This window comes from Miniopterus schreibersii (assembly GCF_964146895.1).
Source record: "Miniopterus schreibersii genome assembly, chromosome: 5".
NCBI classification, from domain to species: domain Eukaryota; kingdom Metazoa; phylum Chordata; class Mammalia; order Chiroptera; family Miniopteridae; genus Miniopterus; species Miniopterus schreibersii.
In genome coordinates this window covers 36,273,567-36,295,522 of record NC_138106.1, presented here as the reverse complement: position 1 = coordinate 36,295,522, position 21,956 = coordinate 36,273,567, and the positions used below count along the sequence as shown (strand labels likewise).

The 21,956-nt window shown below is 55.3% G+C and overlaps 1 protein-coding gene across 3 annotated transcripts; it reads right to left on the bottom strand.

The window, feature by feature from the left end:
* Nucleotides 1-1,470: 1,470 nt before the first annotated feature.
* EPHB3 (EPH receptor B3) lies at nt 1,471-20,687 on the bottom strand. Of its 3 annotated transcripts, XM_081139385.1 has the most exons (16): nt 20,440-20,617; nt 11,972-12,036; nt 10,145-10,817; nt 7,689-7,844; nt 6,624-6,974; nt 6,368-6,492; nt 6,028-6,187; nt 5,840-5,948; nt 5,409-5,461; nt 4,325-4,447; nt 3,946-4,193; nt 3,246-3,461; nt 2,985-3,134; nt 2,704-2,897; nt 2,447-2,602; nt 1,471-2,344 (listed from the first exon to the last, which is right to left on the bottom strand). In XM_081139385.1, exons 1-16 carry the CDS (start codon nt 20,546-20,548, stop codon nt 2,236-2,238), a joined length of 2,997 nt encoding a protein of 998 aa, XP_080995511.1. In that variant the 5' UTR covers nt 20,549-20,617; the 3' UTR covers nt 1,471-2,235. The 3 variants fall into 3 exon arrangements, with proteins under 3 accessions (XP_080995511.1, XP_080995513.1, XP_080995512.1); XM_081139387.1 differs by having other exon boundaries at nt 2,985-3,461; nt 20,440-20,687; XM_081139386.1 differs by lacking the exon at nt 20,440-20,617 and adding an exon at nt 12,320-12,398 and having other exon boundaries at nt 2,985-3,461.
* Nucleotides 20,688-21,956: the final 1,269 nt, after the last annotated feature.

Below are 21,956 nucleotides of genomic sequence, written 5' to 3'. Positions count from 1 at the left end.
GGCGACACCTCGCACCGTTGACAGCTCTGGCGCCTAGGCCCAAGGCTCCCTCGGTCCCCATCCCCACACTCGGCAGTGTCCCCAACCAGGGAAGAAAGGCCTCCCAAAGGAGCTGCTTCCTCACCCCCTCGCAGCCTCGGGGATGCCGTGGCCAGAGCTTTGCGGGGCGCCCCTCCCCCGGGCCAGCTACTGCAGCGCTGCACTGGGCTCCGTGGGGGGAATACTAAGGAGCCGGCGCGGTCAGAGCTCGGGGCGGAGGGGCTGGAGCGGTCCCGGGGGCCTGCGCCGCGCTCCCGCTGCCCGGGCCCTCTTCTCCCCGCCAGGCAGCCGCTGGCTGGGCGCTGAACGAAACCCTCAGCGTCGACTCCCGCAGCCTCCGCCCTCGGGGCCTGGTCCCCTGACCTGAAAGAACTGCCCCGGGCCTCCAGGCCTGCAGCTCCGCCAACCCCTAGCTACCACCCCATTTAGAATTCCCCTACGAAGCTCGCCCCCCCTGGAGGCATCCCGGAGATGTGAGGAGCCTCAGAGATCAAGGAGGCTTTGTCCACGCCCCTCCCCCTACAGGGTCTAGTCCACGGCCCTCCAATTTAGGCTATGCAGGTACCTTGGAAACCTGTTCCATGCCATGCAAGGGGTTTACTGCTCAAGGGCCCCTCTTTACGCTGGGAAAACGACTGCACCTGCCCCCACCACCAACACTCTTCTGCATCCAAAGGGTCTCTGGGCACCCCCACGTTTTCTCCTTTAACACTTGCAGAAGCTGTTTTCCTAACCCTCTCCCTGGTTCTTATTATTTATCCTCTGAACCTTTCAAGTGTACAGGCAGTCTTTGGGTGGGAACCCCAGATGGGGGCCTCACTTATTTGGCTCAGCGACTTCGAGCAAGTTACTTAACCTCTCCTTTTCCTCCACTGAAAATGGAGATAGAAATACTTTCTTCCCTGGCTCTGTTGTTGTGAGATTAAATAAGATCTGTGTATGAATGGAGCATTTTAGTGCAGTGCCTGGAGCATAGTAAGCGCTCAGAAAAGAGTAGCCACACTTCGGGCTGCTGTTTGCTGAAAGGATCTATCTTCTCCATCTAAATACCAGTGGGCTCTCATCCCTTGTCCTTAGCCACCTGCCCCTGGGAGCTGACAACCCTCTCTACCCTCAGCTCCCTCAGAGACAATGGGTGTGAAAGGATGCTGTCTATAAAACACCATCCAGACTCAAGTGTCTGCCCCCCACCCAGGAACTCTGGGCCTTACAGGGAGCTTTGGGGTAGTTTGTGCTCTACTGTCATAACCCACTGCCAGAAAGTTAGATGCACTGATGCTAAAGCAAAAAAAGGGAAGTTGAGCCTGGATAAGCCTGGATCTGGTCTCCCAATGACTCCAGGAAATTCTGAAAGACTAGCGGCCAAGGACTGTGAACTTGAAGGAACCAGGGAATCCTGCCTTGGAAGTGGAATGAGAAGGGGCAAGAGAATCGTCTTATTGCCTTTATTCCGCTGACGGCCCAGCTGGCCCCTCTGCAGGGCACAGGGCCAAGCTTTTACACACTCACCCATGCTCTCTGTGCAGGCCAGTGCGTGCACACACACACACACACACACACACACACACACACACATCATATCTCTGGCTCTGAGAGTCAGTCTCTGGGGGGCAAGGGCTGCTCCTCAGCCTGTCCCTGCCTGCCCTTTTATGACAGCACCAAGGGTGGGGGTGGGGCAGGGCCCTCAGCCCCAGAACAAGTCCCTGTGCAAACCGGAGGTGCCAGTTGGCTTTGGAATGGGGGTGTCACATTTCCCCATTCCTAGAGCCCCCTCCTCCAGTTCCTGAGGGAGGGACTGCTCTCTTCCTACCTGGGGGGCCAGACCCCTGCCAGGGCTGGGCCCTATGGAACCCAGGCTTATCCCCCCCACCCCTGCCAGGACCTCCGGCACTGAAAAACAGCCAAGTCTGAGGTGGTGGGGATCTCCCACTGGAGAGCAGGAAGGCCTGGGCCACCGAGGGGCTTGAGGAGGGGTCATCACCCCTTTCCTAATCCATCTTCAATATGAAGAGGTTTGGGGTACATTTTCTGGGGAGGGAGCACAGGCCTGGAGGAGAAGTCCCAGCTTGGGCCTCCCCAAACTTGCATCTTCTGGGCCACAGCCTAAGGCCAGGCATCCAAAAGTCTAATAGTCCAGCCGACCGGTCAGAGTCCCTGTGTAGTCCTTGATGGGCACACACCCAGGGGAGTTGGGTGTCAGACCTGCACAGGCAGCGTCTGGTTCATCTGCAGCCGCATGTCCTGGATACTGCTAAGGATCTTCTTCTGATGGCCAGCCAAGGTGACTCCGATCCGGAGCAGGTCTCTGCAGATGGACCAAGGGCCTGGTCGGTCCCTTCCCTTCTGCCCACCCTGAGCCCAGTTGAGAGCCCCCTGCCCTGCCTCTCCAAATCTGAGGCACACTTACTCTGAGGTCATCTGAGCCACCAGGTCAAAGGATGCAAACCCCGCGCTGACGAAGCTCTCCTTGTACCGCCCCATCTTAATGGCGTCCAGCCAGTCACCAACTGTCGTGAAGGTTGTATAATCCGGAACTGTGCGGTCCAGGAGGGGCTGTGACATGCTGTGGGAGAAGAGAGGAACCTGGTGAGTCCTAATAATAGGGAAGCAGGGGTAGGGCTGCTGGCTCGAGAGCAGGGAGGAAGCAGAAGCAGAGGTACTGACCCAGACTGGGCGCTGGCAATGACCTTGAGACTGGCAGCATTGCGGATGAGCTTGTCCAGGGTGTTAACAATCTGGGAGAATTTGGGCCTGAGGTTTCGGTCCCGCACCCAACAGTCTAGCATGAGCTGGTGCAGTGCTGTGGGGCAGTCCATGGGTGGAGGCAGCCGGTAATCCTGCTCCACGGCATTGATGACCTGAGCCGAGAACAGGGAAACCTGGAGTGAGCAATCACTCCGCTTCCCAGCCAGCTCCCACCACTAGACCACTCTGGCCCCACTCACATCCTGGTTGCTCATGTCCCAGTAGGGTCGCTCTCCATAGCTCATGACCTCCCACATGACGATTCCGTAGCTCCAGACGTCACTAGCAGAGGTGAACTTCCGATAGGTTATGGCCTCTGGGGCAGTCCAGCGGATGGGGATCTTTCCACCCTGGTGAGGGGGGCACATGCCCTTCACCCTATGACTCAGGGCTGATCCCCAGCCCTGAGCCCGTGCCTGGTTGGCCCCGCCCCGAGTCTCCCTCCCGGCTGCTTTCTGTACCAGGGAGCTGGTGTAGGTAGGATCAGAGGGATCATCCTCCAGGAAGCGGGAGAGGCCAAAGTCTGAGACTTTGCAGACCAGGTTGCTGTTGACAAGGATATTGCGGGCAGCCAGGTCACGGTGCACGTAGTTCATCTCGGACAGGTATTTCATGCCAGCAGCAATGCCCCGCAACATGCCCACCAGCTGGATGACAGTGAACTGTCCATCGTTGAGCTAGAGGCAATGAACAAGCTCAGTTAGGCCCATGACCTCCTTTCTGGCCCAGGGCCTGCCCCAAGGTCTGCCTGCCCACCCTCTCCAAGTCCTCCAAGACTATGCTTTGCCTATCCTTGTGGCCATGTCCACAGGGCACTGAGAGTAAGGATGCTGCCCTACTGTGTGTCAAGCATCTGTATACAACATCTCAATTAATCCCCATGAGGACCCAAACAGATCTTACCACTCCCATTTTGCAACCAAGGAAGCTAGAATCACAGAGGTTAAGCAAAGTCTGAGGTCAGACAGGCAGTAGGAGCAGAATCAGGATGAGAACTCTGGCCTCTCTAGCTCTGAAGACCTTGCTATTTTCCTGCACCATGCCACCTTAATAAATATTCATGGTCTTGAATAGGGTCTGTGTGACTTGTGGGAGGGGTGGTTTGCCCAACCTAGCTTTTGGGGGCAGGGGAAGGGCAAAGGGCTGGAGGCTGGTTCTTACCCGGAGGAAAGAGTCTAGGGCGCAGTTCTCCATGAATTCAGTAAGGATCATAACTGGCCGACTTTTGGTAACCACGCCCTCCAGCCGGATTATGTTGGGGTGGTCAAATTGACCCATGATGGAGGCCTCACTTAGGAAGTCCCGCCGTTGCCTCTCAGTGTAGCCCACCTTCAGCGTCTTGATGGCCACGAACACCTCCCGGCGGCCGGGCTGTTTCAGTCGACCCCGGCACACTTCCCCAAACTCCCCTGCAGAGCACAAGGCAAAGGTAGTAAGCTATTTCTGGGATCACTCTTCCTATACCCAGCCTGCCTCAGTCTTCCCCTGGGGTAACCCCCCCACCCCACCTCTCATGCCCGCTGTGCCCCTGAGGACTCACCAGCTCCAATCACCTCCTCAATCTTGACGCAGGAAACATCGATCTCCTTGGCAAACTCCCGCACGGCCTCATTAGGGTCCTCATAGGTAAAAGGGTCAATATAAACTTTCATTCCAGGAGCGACTAGAGGAAGAAAAGGTGGGCATGAAAGGGGGACAGCTCTTCAGGGATGGTGAGGGAACTCATCAGTCCTCATTCTCACACTGTTACCCCTGGTGGGGGCACAGGTTGCGACCTCCCTACTAAGCCAGCTCCGTTTTCCTCTCTGTTGAAGCCACAACTCCCCTCTCCCTCCTCACCAACCCCTCCGTGAGAACTAGTGACCATGAAAGACACCTAGGATTCTTCTTTCACCCTCACCTCTCATCTTGTCAAAACTTCTCTCAAATTTGCCTCTCCAGCATTCACACTACTCTTGTCCTTGTCCAGGCCTTCAACACTCAAACTGTTGCCATAGCCTCTTAGCTGGGCTCTCTGCCTCTGGACTTTTCCCACCAATCTACCTGCATACCTGTTTTCCTAAAACAATACTTTCATTGTATTACTCCCCACCTTGAGAGCCTTTCCCATTACCTATGGTGGAGTCAAGTCCCAACTCCTCTGCCTGCCTTTCACGACCCTCCAAGGACTAGCCGCAAGTACATAGCCTTGCTTCCCGGCAGCTGTCAAACCAGTCTTCTCACTGCCCCCACAATTGGGCACTCTCTCTACCACCCACTACCTTCTAGAGGCTTTTCTAGCCAGGCATGCTCTCCCTCACCTCTCTAAATCCTACTCATTATGCCTGGTTCAGCTGAGCCCAAGGCCACCTCCTCCAGGAAGCCTTCCTCTTCTCTGAACTCTTACTGCCCTTTATAAAAGGAACACCCAGCTTAACATTTAATTGTTCTCTCATTGTTTCCTGTGTATACACATCTTGTCTTTTTCACAGGACTAACTGCCTTTGAGGACAGGGGTCACATCTCATTCATCTCTGAGGCTGGCGGGAGTGAGGTAGGGGCTCAGGAAATGGCACTGATTGGAAGCAGGAGGAGGCATCTCCAAGCCCTGCAGGGACCAAGGGAGCTTAAGGAGACAAACTCACTGTATTGCTGCAGCTTCTCCGTGTATTCTGAATCAGAGCCATGCCGCTGTTTCCTGGAGGGGGAGGGGGAGGGGAGGCCTGAGACAAGTCCCACAGCAATCTTTATTCAGGGGACCCTAGGGCTCACAGGAGGGGCAGAGTGCCCAGGGGATGGCCCAATGCCTGGTTATAAGGTCGGTGGTTACAGCAGCCACTAGGTCTCTGGGCAAGGGGCTCAGTGGACTTCGTCCACTCTGCCAGAACCTTCAGGGGATGCAGGGGGACAGGATGAGAATGTGGATGTGGACTGGAGAGGACCTTTCCAGCAAGGAGAGCCTGGGCCCAGGAAGGCTGTGGCTCTGGATTTGACATAGGTAATAATTCACTTGGGCACTAGGGTGCTAAAGGGAAGCTCTAGTCAGCCGTGGGAGCAGACGTGGGCCTGGGAGTACCTGAGGCAGACAACAGCAATGACCACAATAGCCACCACAAAGACAAGCCCAGCCGTGGCAGAACCCACAATGAGGGGAAGCTGCTCCTGGAGCTGCTGGGCACTGGAGCCTGGAGACAGAGAGGGCACTGGTGAGTGGAAGGATGGAAAGTATGGGCTGGGGCACAGACAGACACAGAGGGTCTGTACCTCTCTCACTCGTGGTCTCAAACTCAGCTGGTCGGCTGTACTGTCCATAGCCAGCTACGGTGCGGGCACGGACCTGGACCACATAGCGAGCTTCGGGCCGCAGCCCATCCAGTTGCACAGAGTTCTTCTGGCTGGTCACCGTGGAGGCGATGCCCTCACTCTATACCATCAGGAGGAAGGAGGTGTCTCAGTGGGTCCTGAGGCCAGTCAGCCCCTGCCAACCCCCGAGCCCACCCCATGGCCCCCTCAGGACCCAAGGCCTTACTCCCAAGGGTCCCTGACACTATCTGGGAGTAATCTTCTTGTCCCAAGGCCTCCTCCTGCCCCTTGAGGCTCTGACCTTCTCAAAGTACTTCATCTCATAGTCCAGGATGACGCCGTTGGGCCGCTCGGGGGGTGCCCAGGACAGTGTCAGGCTGCTGCCCGAGCTGCTGTGCAGGTGGAGTGTAGGCACTTCGGACGGGGCTAAGGGAAGAGTGGGGGTTCAGGACGGAGTTCCCATGGGCCCCCTGGTGGTCCGTTGGCAGGCCCTAGGAAACCTCAACTCTTTTCAGGGAAAATGACCCAGGCCCTACCCTCCTGAGTCCCTTCCTCACCAGCCTGGTTGGTGGTGATATTCACAGCTGCATAGCGGGGCGGCAGAGGGCTCTTGCCCGAGACACCATTGACTGCCTGCACCTCAAAGGTGTAGCGTGTGTGGGCCAGCAGATGGCTGATGTGGACCCGGCGCTCTGTCAGGCCCAGCTGCCGAGGCACAAATTCTACGTTGTCATCACAGCGTGAGCAGGCCAAGGCACCCCCGGCCCCAGGGCCCCCATGGCACTTCTTGCAGATGACATTGTATAGGAGGTCATCCCGGCCACCCAGGTCCCGGGGTTCACTCCACTCAAGGATCAGCGAGGTCTCATTCACATTGGAGATCACACCCCGGGGTGGAGATGGCACAGCTGCAGAGAAAGAGGAGGAGAAGGGAGTGAACTAAGGGCCCTAGGACTACCCTCTGCACAGAGTTCCTGCACACTCCAACCTGCTCTCTACCTTCCTGTCTTTGCCTCTGCTTTAATAAGCAAAGTACCTTTCCTATACTTTTTCACTGGACAGACTCCTATTTAGCCTTCAAGGTTCAACTTGAGATGTCACCTCCTCTTGGAAGCCTTCTTAATTCATCTTCTTCCTGTCCTCTGCACTTCCATAACACAATTCCTGGGCATCCTTCCAGCCCAGCACTTAGCACATTATATGGTCATTATCTGTCTTCATATCTGTTTCTCCCACCAGGCTGGGTAGTGATTGTATCTTATTCTCCTCTACATCACTGGTGCCTGGCACAATGCCTGGCACACCAAAGGCCAGAGCAGGGAGAAAGAGGGACACCAGGCTTCCCCAGAGATGTGAGACCCACTCTGTGATTAGAACTGGGCCAAGAAAGCCACAGTTCTACACAGAGGAAGATGGACTAGAAGGCCCCAGCCAGTTCCTGATGCTCAAGAGCTAGTAAGTGCTTATTAAATGTTGGTAGAAGGGTCAGTCACTTCCTAGCTGAGCCTCAGTTTCCCCATCTGGAAAATGGAGATATTCATAGTGACTGTTTAGGCCTTTCCAGGCTGGCCCACAGAGGCAAGGCCTGGAGCTAGAGAGTGTAAGGACGTGGGTTTACTCACTGGTACAGGCACTGTCTGCAGAGTCCGAATCTGCACGGTAGAAGTTATTGTGGCAGGTGCAGATGCTGGCAGCTGGCGAGGTGGTGCGGCTGTTGGGGGGGCAGGGGAGACAGGGCCCCTCTCCCTGCTTTGCCTTGTAGCTCCCAGGGGGACAGGCTGCGGGGAAGAAGAGGATGGACGTGCTCACCTCCCTTCCCTGTAGACACCGATCCTCCACACCACCGTGAGAATCTGGCCCTTCCCCAGCACAGGTCTTGGCCCTTCCACCTTCTAGACTGTGGGGGCCACGCTGGTATTGCCTAACTCCAACTGCAGCTACAAAAGGCCCTTTAGCCCCATGGAAACCTCACGTCAGCAAATTCCTCTCTGACCCTGCCCCCTCACCTGGGGCCTCATTGATGAAGACTTCAGCCTGGACAACCTGGGCTTGTCAAGGCAGGGAAGAGAGAAGAGGAAGAGGCGGAAGATGGGAAGAGACCACTAGCAAACTGGCAGCACCCTGTACTTGGATGGGAAGCCCCATCCCTCTCTGAAGCTAGAGGAAAATCATAGGACCCTCAAGGCCACTCTAGGGCAGGCTGGAGATGGGGGCCTGTGAGTTTCACAGCCAACTTCTCTCCCCACCCATCAGGAGCAAAGTAGCTTCTTTCTGCCCTTGGGCAGGGTTGGAGGCAGAAGAGTGGTGAGAAAAGGAGAGAAAGAAAACAGACAGGAAAGCTGGGGTCACCTGAAGTTCAGAGGCCTCAAAGCATCCACAAGGGGAACTTGAGGCTCCAGAGAGAGCCCAGAGCTGGATGCCTGAACATCTCTTCTTTGCTATCTCTCCTACTGTCTACGCATCTACACTTGGGCCCCTGGATTTGGGGTCTGTATGTTCCCCAGATCTATGATGGCCAAATAATTTATTATTCAAACTGGAATAATTTGAGAGTGAAAGGGATCACTAGTAATAACCATGTTAGGACAATGGGCATAAACTAGGAATGCCCTGGACACACTAAAGCATGTGGTCACCCTATCCATAAATGACTACCTCTGGGAGGTCATCCAGAGTGTGGAATGCCCAGAGTTGGGTCTATGCCTTTCTCTGGGATTTAATCTCCCCTCGCTAAGGTGATATTCCATCCAAGCTCTTTAAACCAGTGGGGGAGGGGGCAGAGGCCAGGCCAGCCTGGTTGCCATGGGAACCAGCATGCATTTCCTGCCAGGGACCTGCAGAGTGTTAGCCCCTCTTCAGGCTGTCAGGCTCATCACCCCCACCCCCTTTCTCCACTTAGGAAGAGGAAGTCTGGGGGCAGGTTCCCATAGAGAAGTGAGAGGGGCCTGGCAAGGCACTATTCACCTTCTCAGGACAACATCCAACACTGGCCTCACACACAGGTTGGGCTGCCAGCCCCCTCACACTTAGGGCTATGCTTAGAGCCAGCTCCCACCCCTCAAAGCTATAGGCTTCAAGTGCCCAGGAAGAGAATCGGGCAGAGGGGACAGAAGACAAGGTCCGGGCACCTTGTCCTGCACAGTAGAACGCTGGACCAGGCTTTAGGCCCAGTTCCCACAATCCCAGCTTTGAGTGCAGAACCTCTCAGAGACTCAGCTTCCTTATCAGCAAAATAGAGAACATAACTGCAATTGGCATTAAAAGGTATGGTGAGACTCAAATAAGAGAAGTCTAGCACACTATAAGGTTGAGTCTCGGCAAGCCACCAGAGACAAGCCTCCTAACCTCCTATATAGAAATAAGGAGAAAACAATCCCTGATCCCCGTGCATACCAGGGCTCCTGAGAGTCACACTAAACTCACACAGCATTTGTGCTCGCCACATGTCAAGCACTGCTCCAAGGCTTCACATGCATCTACCCATGAAGCCCCACTCCACCTCCACGAAGAAATCGTTACTGTCCCCGTTCTGCACACGTGGAAACCGAGGTTCAAAAGTTAAGTAATTTGCCCAAGGTCTCACAGGTGCTAAGAGGCAGAGGCAGGACTCAGGTTTCATGGACTGGGCCCCTGTCCACCGTGCATAAATACTGCCTTTCAAGGAGCAGATAAGACCCCAAGGTGAAAGGGCCAAGCACTAGATGCCACAGCCCTTGTCCCCAGTAGCATTGCCAGGTAAGGCATACCCTTGGGGTGGGACAGGCAGGCATCTTTGCCGGCCTCCTGAGTCTCCGACCAGGTTCTCTAGGGCCTCCTTGTCAAGAATTCTCCATGTCTCTCTTTCTCTCTCTTTAGTTTCATTTTTTTTTGTTTTTATCCTGCCACCTCTCCTCATTTTCTTTCATCTCCCTCTTTGCACCACATTTTCTGCACCTTCCCTCTTCCCTTTTCTCCCCCTACCCCAGACCTGACACCAGACTATCTTGTCTGGCAGGTAGGAAGCAGTAGACAGGGGGCAATAGGTGGCTGTTGCCCAAGCCCTTCCCTCCCTTTCCCCCCCAGGCCAGTTTCTACTCACGACGGCACTGGGACTCCTTGGCAGCTGGCTCGTGGCCGGTGGCACAGGTGCAGGCGCCCACAGGCACCATCCACTCCCCATCACCGTTGCAGTAGAGCTTGAGTGGCACTGACACCTCTACAGCATTAGGGATACAGGTGCCAGGGGCAATGACCAGTGAGGTGGCCTCGGCCCCAGTGAGGGTCTCTGGGAAGAGGGCAAAGCCTGCAGTGGTGGATGCACACTTCTTATAGAAGGCACGCACCGAGATGAGTGACATGCAGGCACCCTGGTCCTGGAAGGCCAAGTAGAAGCCGGCCTTGGACAGCGGCCCGAAGCTGCGCACCTTAGTGTTAACACGGCCAGCATCAAGCCTTGAGAAGCTCTCATCAGGCGCGATGGTGTCCACCTTAACGTAGGGATTCTCCATCCAGAAAGGGGAGGAGGCCGAGGCCACATCGCTGTCAGCCTCATAGTAGAAGAGGTTGAAGGTCTCCTTGCAGGAGCCAGGGATGTTGGGGATGCTGTTGCAGTCACGCACAGTGAACTTGAGCTCCACGTAGACCCGCTGCACATCCCGCCGCCAGATGAACCCCGTTCGAAGCCAGTTGTTCTGGTTTGGCTCATGCACGTTACACACCTGGTACGTGCGGATGGGGTTCATGGCCTCGTCGTAGCCACTCACCTCTTCCCACTGTACATGGACCAAGTGAAAAAGACAGGGAGTGAGCACCAACATTTTCCAGGTGCTTACCACATGCCCAGATCTGCAATATTTACTTCACAGAGATGCTTCTGCGGTGTAGTAGCTGAACACACAGACTAAACTATCTGGGTTCAAATCCCAGTTCTTTGCTTGCTGTATAACTATGGGTAAGTCACTTAACCTCCCTGTGCCTCCATTTCCCCATCTGTAACCTGGCAAGAATAAAGACATACAAGGGATAAATGACTTTAAATGAATAAAGTAGTCAGGGCACTTGATAAATATTATGTGAGTATTAGCCATGATATTTATTATCTTTGTGCTTAGTTTCACTGTCTGTAAAAAGGGGCTGATGGGAAGTAAATGAGGCTGTGAGGAAGTAATATATAGTAATGGGTTCATAAGAGTGCTTGAAATAAAGCAAGCATGCAGTAAAATTGGCTATCACATTTATTCTTTACAACAACCCCATGAGAAGGTGCATCTGTTGTCCCCACTCTAGAGAAAAGGAAGTCAGGGCTCACAAAGGCAGGGACTTGCCCAAGGTCATACAGTCAGGATTGGGGACTGAAGGCCTGTAGTGTTTCTCAACCCTAGCGTTCCAGAGCTTAGTGTAGTTGTAGAGGACAACTAGGGAGGTTAATTAGAATATTTTAGAGATGTCAGGACTACAGAAATTTAACAGTCAAGAAATGGAGGCCCAGAAAGGTAAAGTGCCTTGCCAAAAGTCACAGAGCAAGTCAGAGATCTGGAACCAAAGGTTCCTGGTTCCCAAGCCAGTCCTCTTCCCAAGGACCCAGGAAGGAGGGAGAGAGTCAGGGTAGACAAGCAAAGGGCTGTCAGGCAGGAGAGGGATGGGAATAGGCTGAAGACAGGGTGAGGGGTGGACAGAGAATGGGACAAAGAGAATGCATGTGGACGTGGGGCACATGAAGGGTGAGAGATAAAAATACCCACAGAGATGGGCCATCAGGCAAAGAGGCAGGTGACAGGTGAAAAGGATGGGGATGTTGCCGGAAGTGAAACTGACAGGCAGAGAGAGAGGCAGCCTTTCTCCAGCCCTGGTAAGACGAGGAGGATGGACGCTGGAGATGCCAGTGGCAGCCAACACTCAGGTGAGATGGTGAGGAAGGAAATCTTACCCCAGTTTCTGGATGAGATGTCCATGCCAACTCAGACGTCACCCATTTTGTGTCCATGAGCGTCTCTGGGGGAGCAAAAGAAAAAAGGTCAGGGGCCAAGCTGAGAATGGGAAGAAAGAGGTCACCTAGTAAAAGCCAAAACACCAGAGACCGATTCCCACCAGGCACCACCCCACCCCTCCCTTAAGTCCCCAAAGCCTTCAGCTCCCCTGCCCTGGGGAAGACCCTGCAGGCATCACCAGAGATGTCACAGCCCCAAAGATGTCAGGTCAGGCCAGCTGTGAGTGGGTGTCTGCTGCTGACCCAGGCCTGGGTTAATGAGGCAAGAGCCAGGGCCAGTTCACACACCTACAGTTTCTGCTAATCTCCGCACAAAGGGGCCAGCAGAGCCTTTATTCTGGAACAAAGGACCGTGTGCTTCAGACCCTGCTGCCCAAGCCTCCCCTGACTCCATTCCGAACACAAAGGCCCAGCCCCACACACGCCCAGGGGAAGGGGAGGGCAGTTACAGGCCAGAGCCACTCCACCTCAGCCTCCCTCCCACTCAACCATGTCTGGGGGATGGGGCAGGAATGCTCTTTGAGGGTGGGAAGAAGGCCATCAAGACCCAGACCAGCTCCTTGAGAGCTAGTGAAGTTCTTCCCACAATCTTTAAATAAAGGTACTGTTGGTGTACTCCTTTTACAGACAAGAAAACCAAAGCTCAGATAAAGTAAATTATGGCCTAAGGTAAAACTGCTAGGAGTTGAGGTGAAGGGTTGAAAGGTGGCTCAAATTCAGGCCTATTGATTCCACAACTAACCCCTTAACCAGGGCACTCTCACTGCAATATGTTCCTCTGTAAGAGAGGAAAAAAGAAAGTCTGGAAAGCTGCTGTGTATCCTTTAAGTCCCAACCAAATGGTCAGGGCTTCCAGGAAGCCTTCCCTGACCCCCTAAGTCAGGGTTAGATGCCTTCCTTTGTGCATCCAAGGCCAGGGGCTTTGTCACAGCACCAATCCTTTTCTAAATTGCGGTTTCTTATCTGTTTCTCCTTGCTCTGCCACAGGAGGAGCCCATTAATGTTTCTGACATAAAACTGCTTCCCGAAGAACCTGGCTCTGGGTTCTAGCTGGACAACTCTGCTCTCTGACAGTGTGACCCCAAGATCAGATCTAAGAGCAGGAAAGAGGGGAAAGAAGTGCCAGCTCCTTTCTTACAGCCTAGAAGACAGGGCAGCCAGCCATCCTCCCTTCAGGTCGGAGCTGGAATGGGGCAGAGCCACTCCAGAAATTCTGGAGGCCTCTACATCAGCAGTGGGGCAGGCTGAGAGCACCCAGAGGGAAAAGACCCAAACCCCACAGGCTCCAGGCTTGTGGCCCTCATTGGTTTCCTGCAGTCTGGGTCTGAGCTGAGGATGGTGGATGAGGCAATTGTGACCCCAGGCCTTCAAGTGAGGAATGGGGGCAGCCAGGCAGCAGCCATTCACTTCGAGTGAGACCCTGTCCTCTCCCTGCTGCAGCGCTGGTCCCTGGAGGGCAGGCTGCAGGGTGAGTTCTCCCAGCCTCATGGTGGGTGTCCTGTGAGGCCCCTCTGGCAGAGAGACAGATAGACAGACACAGACACTGGGTGGGGGACGGGAAGGAAGAGGAGATGGGCAGAAACAGGGGTCCAGAGACAAGCAGGGAAAGAGACTGGAGGCAGCGCAGGGGCCTCATAGAGGCGGACGGTGGGCGGCACCGGACAGGAGAGCTGTGCGGAGACTGCTGGCTAGGACCAGACAGCTGGGATGTCCGGCGGCGCACTACAAAAGACAGTGAGATGGAGAGACAAGGAGGCCCAAGGAGACAGAGGCAGAGAGGGAGGTTGCCAAGTGGCCTCTTCCCCAGCCAGCAGCCCAAAGTAGTCCTGTCCCTGGGAGCCGGCCCAGCCAAATGCACACCTCCCCCAGCCAGCCAGCCAGTCCGCCTGCTTGTCTGCCCGCTGCCCGCCACCCGCCCGCCGAAGCAGGCGAGGCTCCCACCGCTCCCTCGGCTGCCTCCCTCCTCCTTCTCTCTCACTTCCTTCTGCTCAGGCTGTGCCAAACCCATCTGGAACTGTTTAAACCCAAATATTCAGCCCCCTCCCCCCCTCCAGCCAGATTCCTCCACAGTTTAAAACAAGCCCTGCGCTGGCTCTGAGGGAGGGAGTGGAAGGAGGGGACCGTAGGGAGGTGGGAAGAGGGAGGCGGGCAGGAGAAAGGGGGAGGCTCTTCATTTCTGTTTAATTTCTGGGGAACGAGAGAGGGAGGAAGGGGATCGGCCCTTGGCCATCGCTCAGCCTTGGCCATCGCTCAATCTCCGCACATTTTTCCCATTAATGAGGAGAGGACTTGGATTTCGAGTCATGTGTGCCTGAGGAAGGGCTCCGGTCACCCTGAAGGGGAGGGGGGTTGCTCTCAGGGGGAGGGAGGGGTCTGCCCCCTTCAGCAAGGCAGAGACCTGAGGTGCCAGAGTCCCAGCCTCAGGAAGGGTGTGTGTGGGGCAGGGAGCAGAATCCCTCTGCCTGTGGCATTGAGAGGGAGAGACCCAACCCGACAAAGCCCACCTTTTTTCTGCTGTGTGGTGTGTGTGTGTGTGTGTGTGTGTGTGCGCGCTAGGGTTGAGGTAAAGGATATGAGGTGTAGGGACAGGACAAAAGAAAAGTGAGTGAGCAGTCTCCAAACTCACCAGCTGTTGCCTGCACCCCTACCCTCCTCCGTTCCACCACGTGGCTGCTGGAGGGAGACCAGAGAGCAGCTGGCCACTCTCAGATACAGGGTTTAGTCAACCAAAGAACCACAACAGCCCCCCAAAAACAAACAGGGAAGTGGACCCCAGGCCTGGGGACTCTCTGGAACTGAGCCTTCGATGTTCAGAAATGAAGCAATACCGCTTTCAGGCTTCCACAGAGCGACAGAGAACAGCCACGTGGCGGCAGCTGTGTGGCCCTCGCCTGTGCACAAATACACCGATGCACACGTTTCACCCAGTTCTCAGTGGCTAGGTTCATTCCCCACCGCTGAGGCCAAAGAGTGACAAGTCAGCACGTAAGGGAGACAAAAACACACAAAGCAACAGTTACCCACAAACACACATGGCTTCACACATAGCCATGGTCTGTCTTTTGCAGACACTCGGATGCATATGGCACAAACAGATTAGTCTTCTTTAGACATTCACATACAGTGAATCTTTCCTACACACAGATTTGGCTTGCCTTAGGCCAAACCTCACTCTTACAGCCTTCATATGTACAGATTTCCTAAGACATATGCATACATAGAGGGACACACACCCAGCAGTACATTCTCCTTACACACCTAACTGCACACTATTAGCAGCCACAAGGCACACTCTTGAATGTAGTCAAGTGCAAGCACAGACACTAGTTTTCCTGTACAGACTCTAACATGCTCTATATAGTCACACACACAGAGGCCCATTTGCACTGAAACATGCTACAGGAGCATACAGACACACTTTAAGTGTTAATATCTAGAGTTTGTGTAAAAGCCTCAGAGGTGCATCCTTCATACACATGCAACACACACACACACACACACACACACACAAACACTGCAGGTAGGGTCTTTCTATGGGAAGAGTTGGGAGGGGTCAATGTCTGCTAAGAAAGCTGTGGTACTGGGGTAGGCTTGACCAGAGGTGCAGGGAAGGAGCAAGCCTCACACCTGCTTCCTGTCACCCTGGCACAGGCACGAGCTGTCACAGGTCACTAGGCTGGGGGTGGGGCAGGGGCATGAAGATGATTCTGGGTATGGCTTGGTGCAGCCTCCCCAGGTAGAGCCTCTGGCCAAGCAGCAGGCCACTTCCCTGCCAGCACAAGAGCACTGTCCCAAGGGTCCTTGAGCCCTTGGGGAGGGGGCAACATCATGAAGAGATCTAGCCCCAAGAACTTTGGGCAACACTTCCACACATAAGTTGGGATCCAGCATGAGGAGAACAAGGCACCCAGCCTGTGTCTGAGGGCCTCATTGGGACATCCTAGTACAGGGGCACCAGCTAGGCCCCCTGCCCTGGCCCCCACGCCTACCAGAGCCCACAGCACCCTAACCCAGGAATAGGGGTGTCAGTGAAACTCAGGAAACCAAAAAATTCTAGAGACTGTAGCAAGATGCTTCCAGGCCAAATTCCAGCCCAGGGACTTTGAGGTGGTGGAAAAAGTCATGCCCCGGGGCTGGACCAGCAGAGTGTGAAGGGGCAGGAGGACAGAAAGGCTGTGGTCTGGGCAATAAGGAACATCCCAGAGCTCTGCCTGCAAAGAAAGAACTGCATGCCATCCCTGAGTTGCATCCCCCACACACATCGGTCCCAACCTCAGCCAACCAACTCCAGGGATCTGTCCCCAGTCTTCTCTCATGTGTTGATGTATGTATATGCATGTACCAACCTGCACACTCAGGGTGGTTAGCCTGAGGAACAAGGGGGTCTTGGGGGAACCCTGCCATGGGACCTGGAGGAGCCCAACTTTACACCCAAGGCCACTTCCCTCATCTACCCACCCCTGCCATGGCCCCCTGGCCCTCAAGTCTGGGAGGGAGGAGTGGGGAGCATCTCAGAACAGAGAACACATTTTGTTTTTCATTCTTCCCCTCAGATCATGGGGATTTATAATTAAATAAACCTGAAAGGGAGGAGAAGGGAGGAAGAAGCACAGGGCAGGGAGCCCAGATGCCTCAGTGCTCATCCATGCCCCGCACCCCAGTCCTGGCCCTGCCAGACAGTCAGAAGGATGGATGGACAGCTAGCCCTTAGGTGAGGCCTTTGAGCCCTTCCCAGGGATCCGGGTCACAGCGGGTCTGGCCAGGAGTCTGGGACAGAAGGCAATAGGAGACCTGGCGCCAGGGCCAGCCCTTGGGGCAAGGGGCCTCTCCCACCCCATCAGGTGTCCAGCTGTACCTAGGCTCCCTCCCCACACTCCCCTTTTCCCTCCCCCTCAGCTTCCCAATCCAGACAAACCAGTTTGACTCAGCACAACAGGCAGGGCTACAATTTTAAAACTATGCAGGCCTGGTGATTCAGCCTCTTCATGCTGTTTAATTAGTATAAGTCTGGTGGTGGAGGGTGGCAGAGGCCTTGCCCATGGCAGCTTCAGCTTTAGCTCACTGCCGCTGAGGCCACAGCACCAGCGGCAGCAACAGCAGTTCTGGCTAAAGGGAGGGCAGTGACAAGCAAACTGGTTCCCCCAAATACCTGCCACTGTCTCTCAGTTGCAGCTCTTTAGTGCCAGCTCATGACAAACAGGGATGGAGGGTGGGGGCCGCCAGAGGCAACTCAAACAAGTGAGCCAGCACAAAAATCCCAGGCTGTTGTCCCCTCTCAGCTACCAGCTACACAGTGGTCACTGCTGCTGCCTGAGAAAGAGACGGACTCACACACTGCCTCTTTCCCTCAGGGACCCGGTCCACTGCAGCAGCAACTCAGCTAACAATCCAGCTAACGTGGCCACCGGGAGGGGGCTGCACAGGCTCTGGATCTCACAACTGTTTCTCTTTTCTCAAAAGGGTCTTACATTCCCAGCAGGGACCTCCTCATCCTATCTCAGGCATAAGGGCCCTATGGTTCAAACAGCTTTCCTCTTCCTACACCCGTTCTTGGTCCCGAAAGGGAGAATGATCTTGGTTTGGGAGATTGGGGAACATTACTCGAAAGGAAAGTGAGTAACAAGGTGGCCTTGTTTCCCTGTGTCTGTGGATAAATCCGAGGGCAATTGTGTGTGTATGTGTGTGTGTGTGGGGGGGGGGGGTAATCAATCAAAGGGCAAGCGGAGGGGTGTTTCTTCAACTAGGGAGGACAAGCAGGACCCTGTCTCCATTCTTATGGAAAATTAATGAGATCCTTTGATACAGAGTTTTGCTGAACCCCAAGTGTGCAGGGAGAGAAGAGCAACGGGTGCTAGATAGTATCTAATGAGTGGGTTCATGAGGGGCAGCACCTTCAGCTCAAGGACCCTAAGCCCAAATAATGACCCCCATATGTAGAGAGCCAAAGTCTCCCCTAGGCCAAGGGCAAACTAAATCCTGGCAAAGGCAAATGGAAGGCTGGAACAAGGAGGAGACTAGATTCCCTGCCTGTAAAGCTCGCCCTCTGGTCATAGCCCAGGACCTCCAAGTCTACCCATCCCACCCTTCCAGCTCCAGAATAGGGGTGGGAGACAGGCTGGAGTCAGAGACAGCTCTCTTCCTATCTCTCCTCTTCCCCCCCAAGCTGAAGGGAGAGGGAGGTGAAGTGACAACTTCTCCCCCCTCAGATCAACCTTCCCTCCCCCCATTATTATTTCCTTTGATTGTTCTCCAGCAGGGTAAGGGCACAATAGAAATTTTCACTTCTGATGTTCCCCAAGGAACAAACCGAGGGTAATAATAATAACAGCTAATCTTTGAATAACAATAGCTATGTGCTAAGAACTTTACACACATTAAGGATTCAATCCTCACCACAGCCAAAGGAGGTGGGTACAATCCTACCCCATCTCCCAGTGAGGGAGAACTGGAGGGTGGGTAGGGGTACAGTCTGGGCTGGGCTCAGCACCCTGAGGCATCTCTCTTTTTCCTTTCATTTTCACACACACACACACACACACACACACACACACACAAGACCCTAAGGTCTGAGGCTGGCAAAAGGAACTCGTTAAAGCCACACTTGGGAGGCACTGTTGCTTCCTAGGGACACACTGGCCTGGCCTCTTAAGCCAGAGAGCAGTCCTAGATCCTGCTTCACAGCTGAGGGGGCAGGAGAGGGATAGAGGAGAGGCCACAGCTCTTCAGGTCTCTGTCTCCTAGTGAGCCCCTCAGCTCCTTGGTCTCCAGATGCCAGCTCCCAGCTAAGGCTTGCCTCAGAGGGTCTAGCAGATTGTGAGGGGTGAAAACGACGAGGACAGGGAGGAAAAGAGGGGGGAGCCTCCTCTGGTAGTGCTGGCTCACCTGACCCAAACCACACCCCACAACAAGGGCCCTGGGGCCTGGCACACATAGCCCCATAAGCGTGTGTGCCTGTGTTGCCTCTCCTGGGCTAAGATACAGACCTGGGAACTCCAACAGGCTCCCTGGCTCACACCCTTGAGGCAATCAACAACAAAGCCCCACTCTGGTTTCTCACGCCAGAGATCCTATCACACACATGTGGATGAGTGTGCGCAAGTGTGGGCGCGACCTTGGTGTGTCTGTCTGAATTTGCATGTGTCCATCGGTGTGAATCGATCTGTCAGCACCAGTGGGCTCAGAGATAAACGGGGTGGGGGTCCATAGGAACATTTTTGCCCTGGAGAAAATCAGAAAGCCCCAGAAGGTGTCTTTCTCTCAGAAATGTGTTTTTTCCCTTCCAACCTTTAACTTTACCCATTGGGAAGATATGAACAAACCAAGTTACACAGAAAGTCATTTTTGTTCTTAAACTAAGAAAGTGATCATATCTGTTAAAGACATCAAAAAAAGGTACTGTCTATATTCTAATTTTCCCCAGATTTCTGCGGTGCCCTTCCCTCCACGTTACAGGTTTTTCTTCCTTCATTTAATAGCTCAGAAATGTTTGAAACTGTGTGTTGTTTGTGACCAACGTCAGTGCCTCTGTCCCCGGCAGGCTTGTGTCAAGTGGCATGTGTGTGAGCTCTCCCACCAGGGCAAACAACACTTGGGCTGTTCATCCAAGTACAATCAGTTTGGAATTTGGAGTTACCCCCTCAGCAGCAGCCTTGGCAGGTTTCAGAGAAGCCATCGAGAAGCCCGGCCTTTTCCTACCGGCGAATGGGTAAGGCGCCCCGCTCCAACGCTACCTGGGGCCAACCCCACCACCTCCGGGGTTCAACGGAGACCGGGGCGCTCGCGCCGTCCTGCTGAACGTGGAGGGGGCTATGCGGAGCAGTGTGCAATGCCCGTGCACCTCGTGTGCAACTGGCACTCGGTAAACCATAAACAATAACAGGCCCCCTCCGCTCCACCCCCGCAGCCATCCCCTGACAAAGCGGGGTGCTCTCACTCGCACTCTCACAATGAACTCCAACGCGTTCCTAACCAACGCCGCCCCCCAACCTGGGGAGTCCCACTTCGCCACCATCCGCCACAACTCTGCAGCAGCCTCAGAGCCTCAGCTTGCATGGGGTCGCCACACTTCCTTGCCTCCAGGAGGTGCCTAGAACCCCGTTTCTCCGCGGGTTACTCCCACAAAAGCGCACGGCGGAGCCAAGACTCTCGGGGCCATTCAAGGCGAGTCGAACTGCCCGAGATCCCACACCCCGCGCATCGCCGCGTCGGAGCCCGCCGCAGCCCGCGAGGAGTCCCCGTGAGCGTCTTGGCCCCCCGCCTTCGGTCACTGGAGCCGGCGCAGGTAGGGGACCCTCCGCAGCCGTGCGCTCAGCCGCGTCGGACCCATGCTGCGGCCCTCGGGGGCCCGCGCTCGGGAGACCGCAGCACCTTCCCCTGGGACGCACCCCACGCCCTCCCGACCCGCTCACCTTCCAGCGCGCGGCAGCCGGCGGGCAGCAGCAGCGGCAGCAGCAGCAGCGGAGGCAGCAGCGGCAGGAGCCCCGGCGGCGGCGGCGGCGGCGGGCGGGCTCGGGCCATGGCCGGGGTGGGCTCCGGGAGCCGAGCCGGGCCGCGCCTAGCCGCGCCGGCGGGGCTGCGGACACCCGGCGGAGGGCCCGCTTGCTGGGCTCTGAGGAAGGCTCGCGCACGGTCCCAGGAGATCGGGCAAGGAGAGGGTGCAATTCAGGCGAACGGCTCCGGGGCCGAGGCGGCGCCCCAAGCCGGCGATGTTGGCAGGTCGGTCCCGAGGGAATCTGGACGGACCGGTCCAGGAGGATCTGGGACGCTGGAGAGCTCGGAGCCAGAGGACTCGGCGAGGCCGTCCGGGGAGAGAGGGCGCCAGTGGACGTAGATCGGGGTGCACGGTAATCCAGGGGTACGCCGCGGGCTGCACTCGGATCCGGGGCTCGGGTGCGCAGGCCGTCAGGGGTCGGAGGACGGATCTAGCTTCGCCGCTCACGTACTCACTTGTGCTGTCCCCAGCGCTAGCGCGGCCGCTAGGGAGAAGGGGGCGGGAACGGCTCCGAGGCCCTCCTCCAGCCTCCCGCCGTCCACTCATCGACCGCCAGGAGGGCTGGTTCTGCCTCGACGTCGCTCTGTTGGAGCTCAGTTGGCGGCGCCTCCACCAAGCCCATCCTCAGGGTCTGCGAGGCCTGGGGTGGGCGGGGCCAAGGAAAAGATGAATTAGATTGGGCGGAGCAATACAGTCCGTCGGAGGGAAGACCCCGCCTCCTGTCGCCTATAGGCGAGTAGCAACTGAGGACCTGCTACAATGAACCGGGGGCGCCCCCCTGTGGCCTGTACATGTCCCCACGTGGCTATCTTTTCTCCAGGCAGGCCCAGACCCTAAATTCAGTTTAGGTGCTATCAGGAGGCACTCACCTCGACATATCCTGCGGCCAGGACCTTCTCCCTCATTCATTCATTCATTCATTCATTCATTCATTCATTCATTCGTTCCTTCGTTCCTTCGTTCATTCATTCATTCATTCACCCGTGTATTTCATCCTTCTTTGAGTCAAAGACTCCAGTAACTGCTGGCGCTACAGCAATGGGTCAGACAGAGGTTTGTGTTCTCTTGGAGCTAGTTTAGTGGTGGAGGCAGGCATGAAGTCATCACAGCCGAGTTTAACAGGTATGAAGGAAGAATAGAGTTTACTAGAGCACATGTGAGGTGGCTATGTCTGGCCCTGAGGAAATGACATTCAAGCTGAAATATGAATGATGAGTAGTAGGTGAAGTAAGTATGTTTTGGGAGTGAGGGTGGTGGCTGTTTCAGGCAAAGCAAACATACTTTGTGTGAAGTCCCAAGGTAAGAGAAACTGATATTCATTGAGGGAATCAAAGAAGTTCAGAGCTTGAGTGCAGAGTCTGAGAGGGGCTGAAAGAAGGCTTAGAAGTAGGTGTAGAGGAACCAGAGGAATTTTTTCCAGACTCATAAAGCCTT

What these genes read in the sequence shown, in the direction of transcription:
- EPHB3 (XM_081139387.1), bottom strand. Translation starts at nt 20,548, where the DNA reads ATGGCCCGAGCCCGCCCGCCGCCGCCGCCGCCGCCGGGGCTCCTGCCG. An exon ending in CGGCTGCCGCGCGCTGGAAG is followed by an intron (nt 12,037 to 20,439) that starts GTGAGCGGGTCG and finishes TTGCTCCCCCAG; the next exon opens with AGACGCTCATGGACACAAAA. An exon ending in TGAGGAGGTGATTGGAGCTG is followed by an intron (nt 4,194 to 4,324) that starts GTGAGTCCTCAG and finishes TGTGCTCTGCAG; the next exon opens with GGGAGTTTGGGGAAGTGTGC.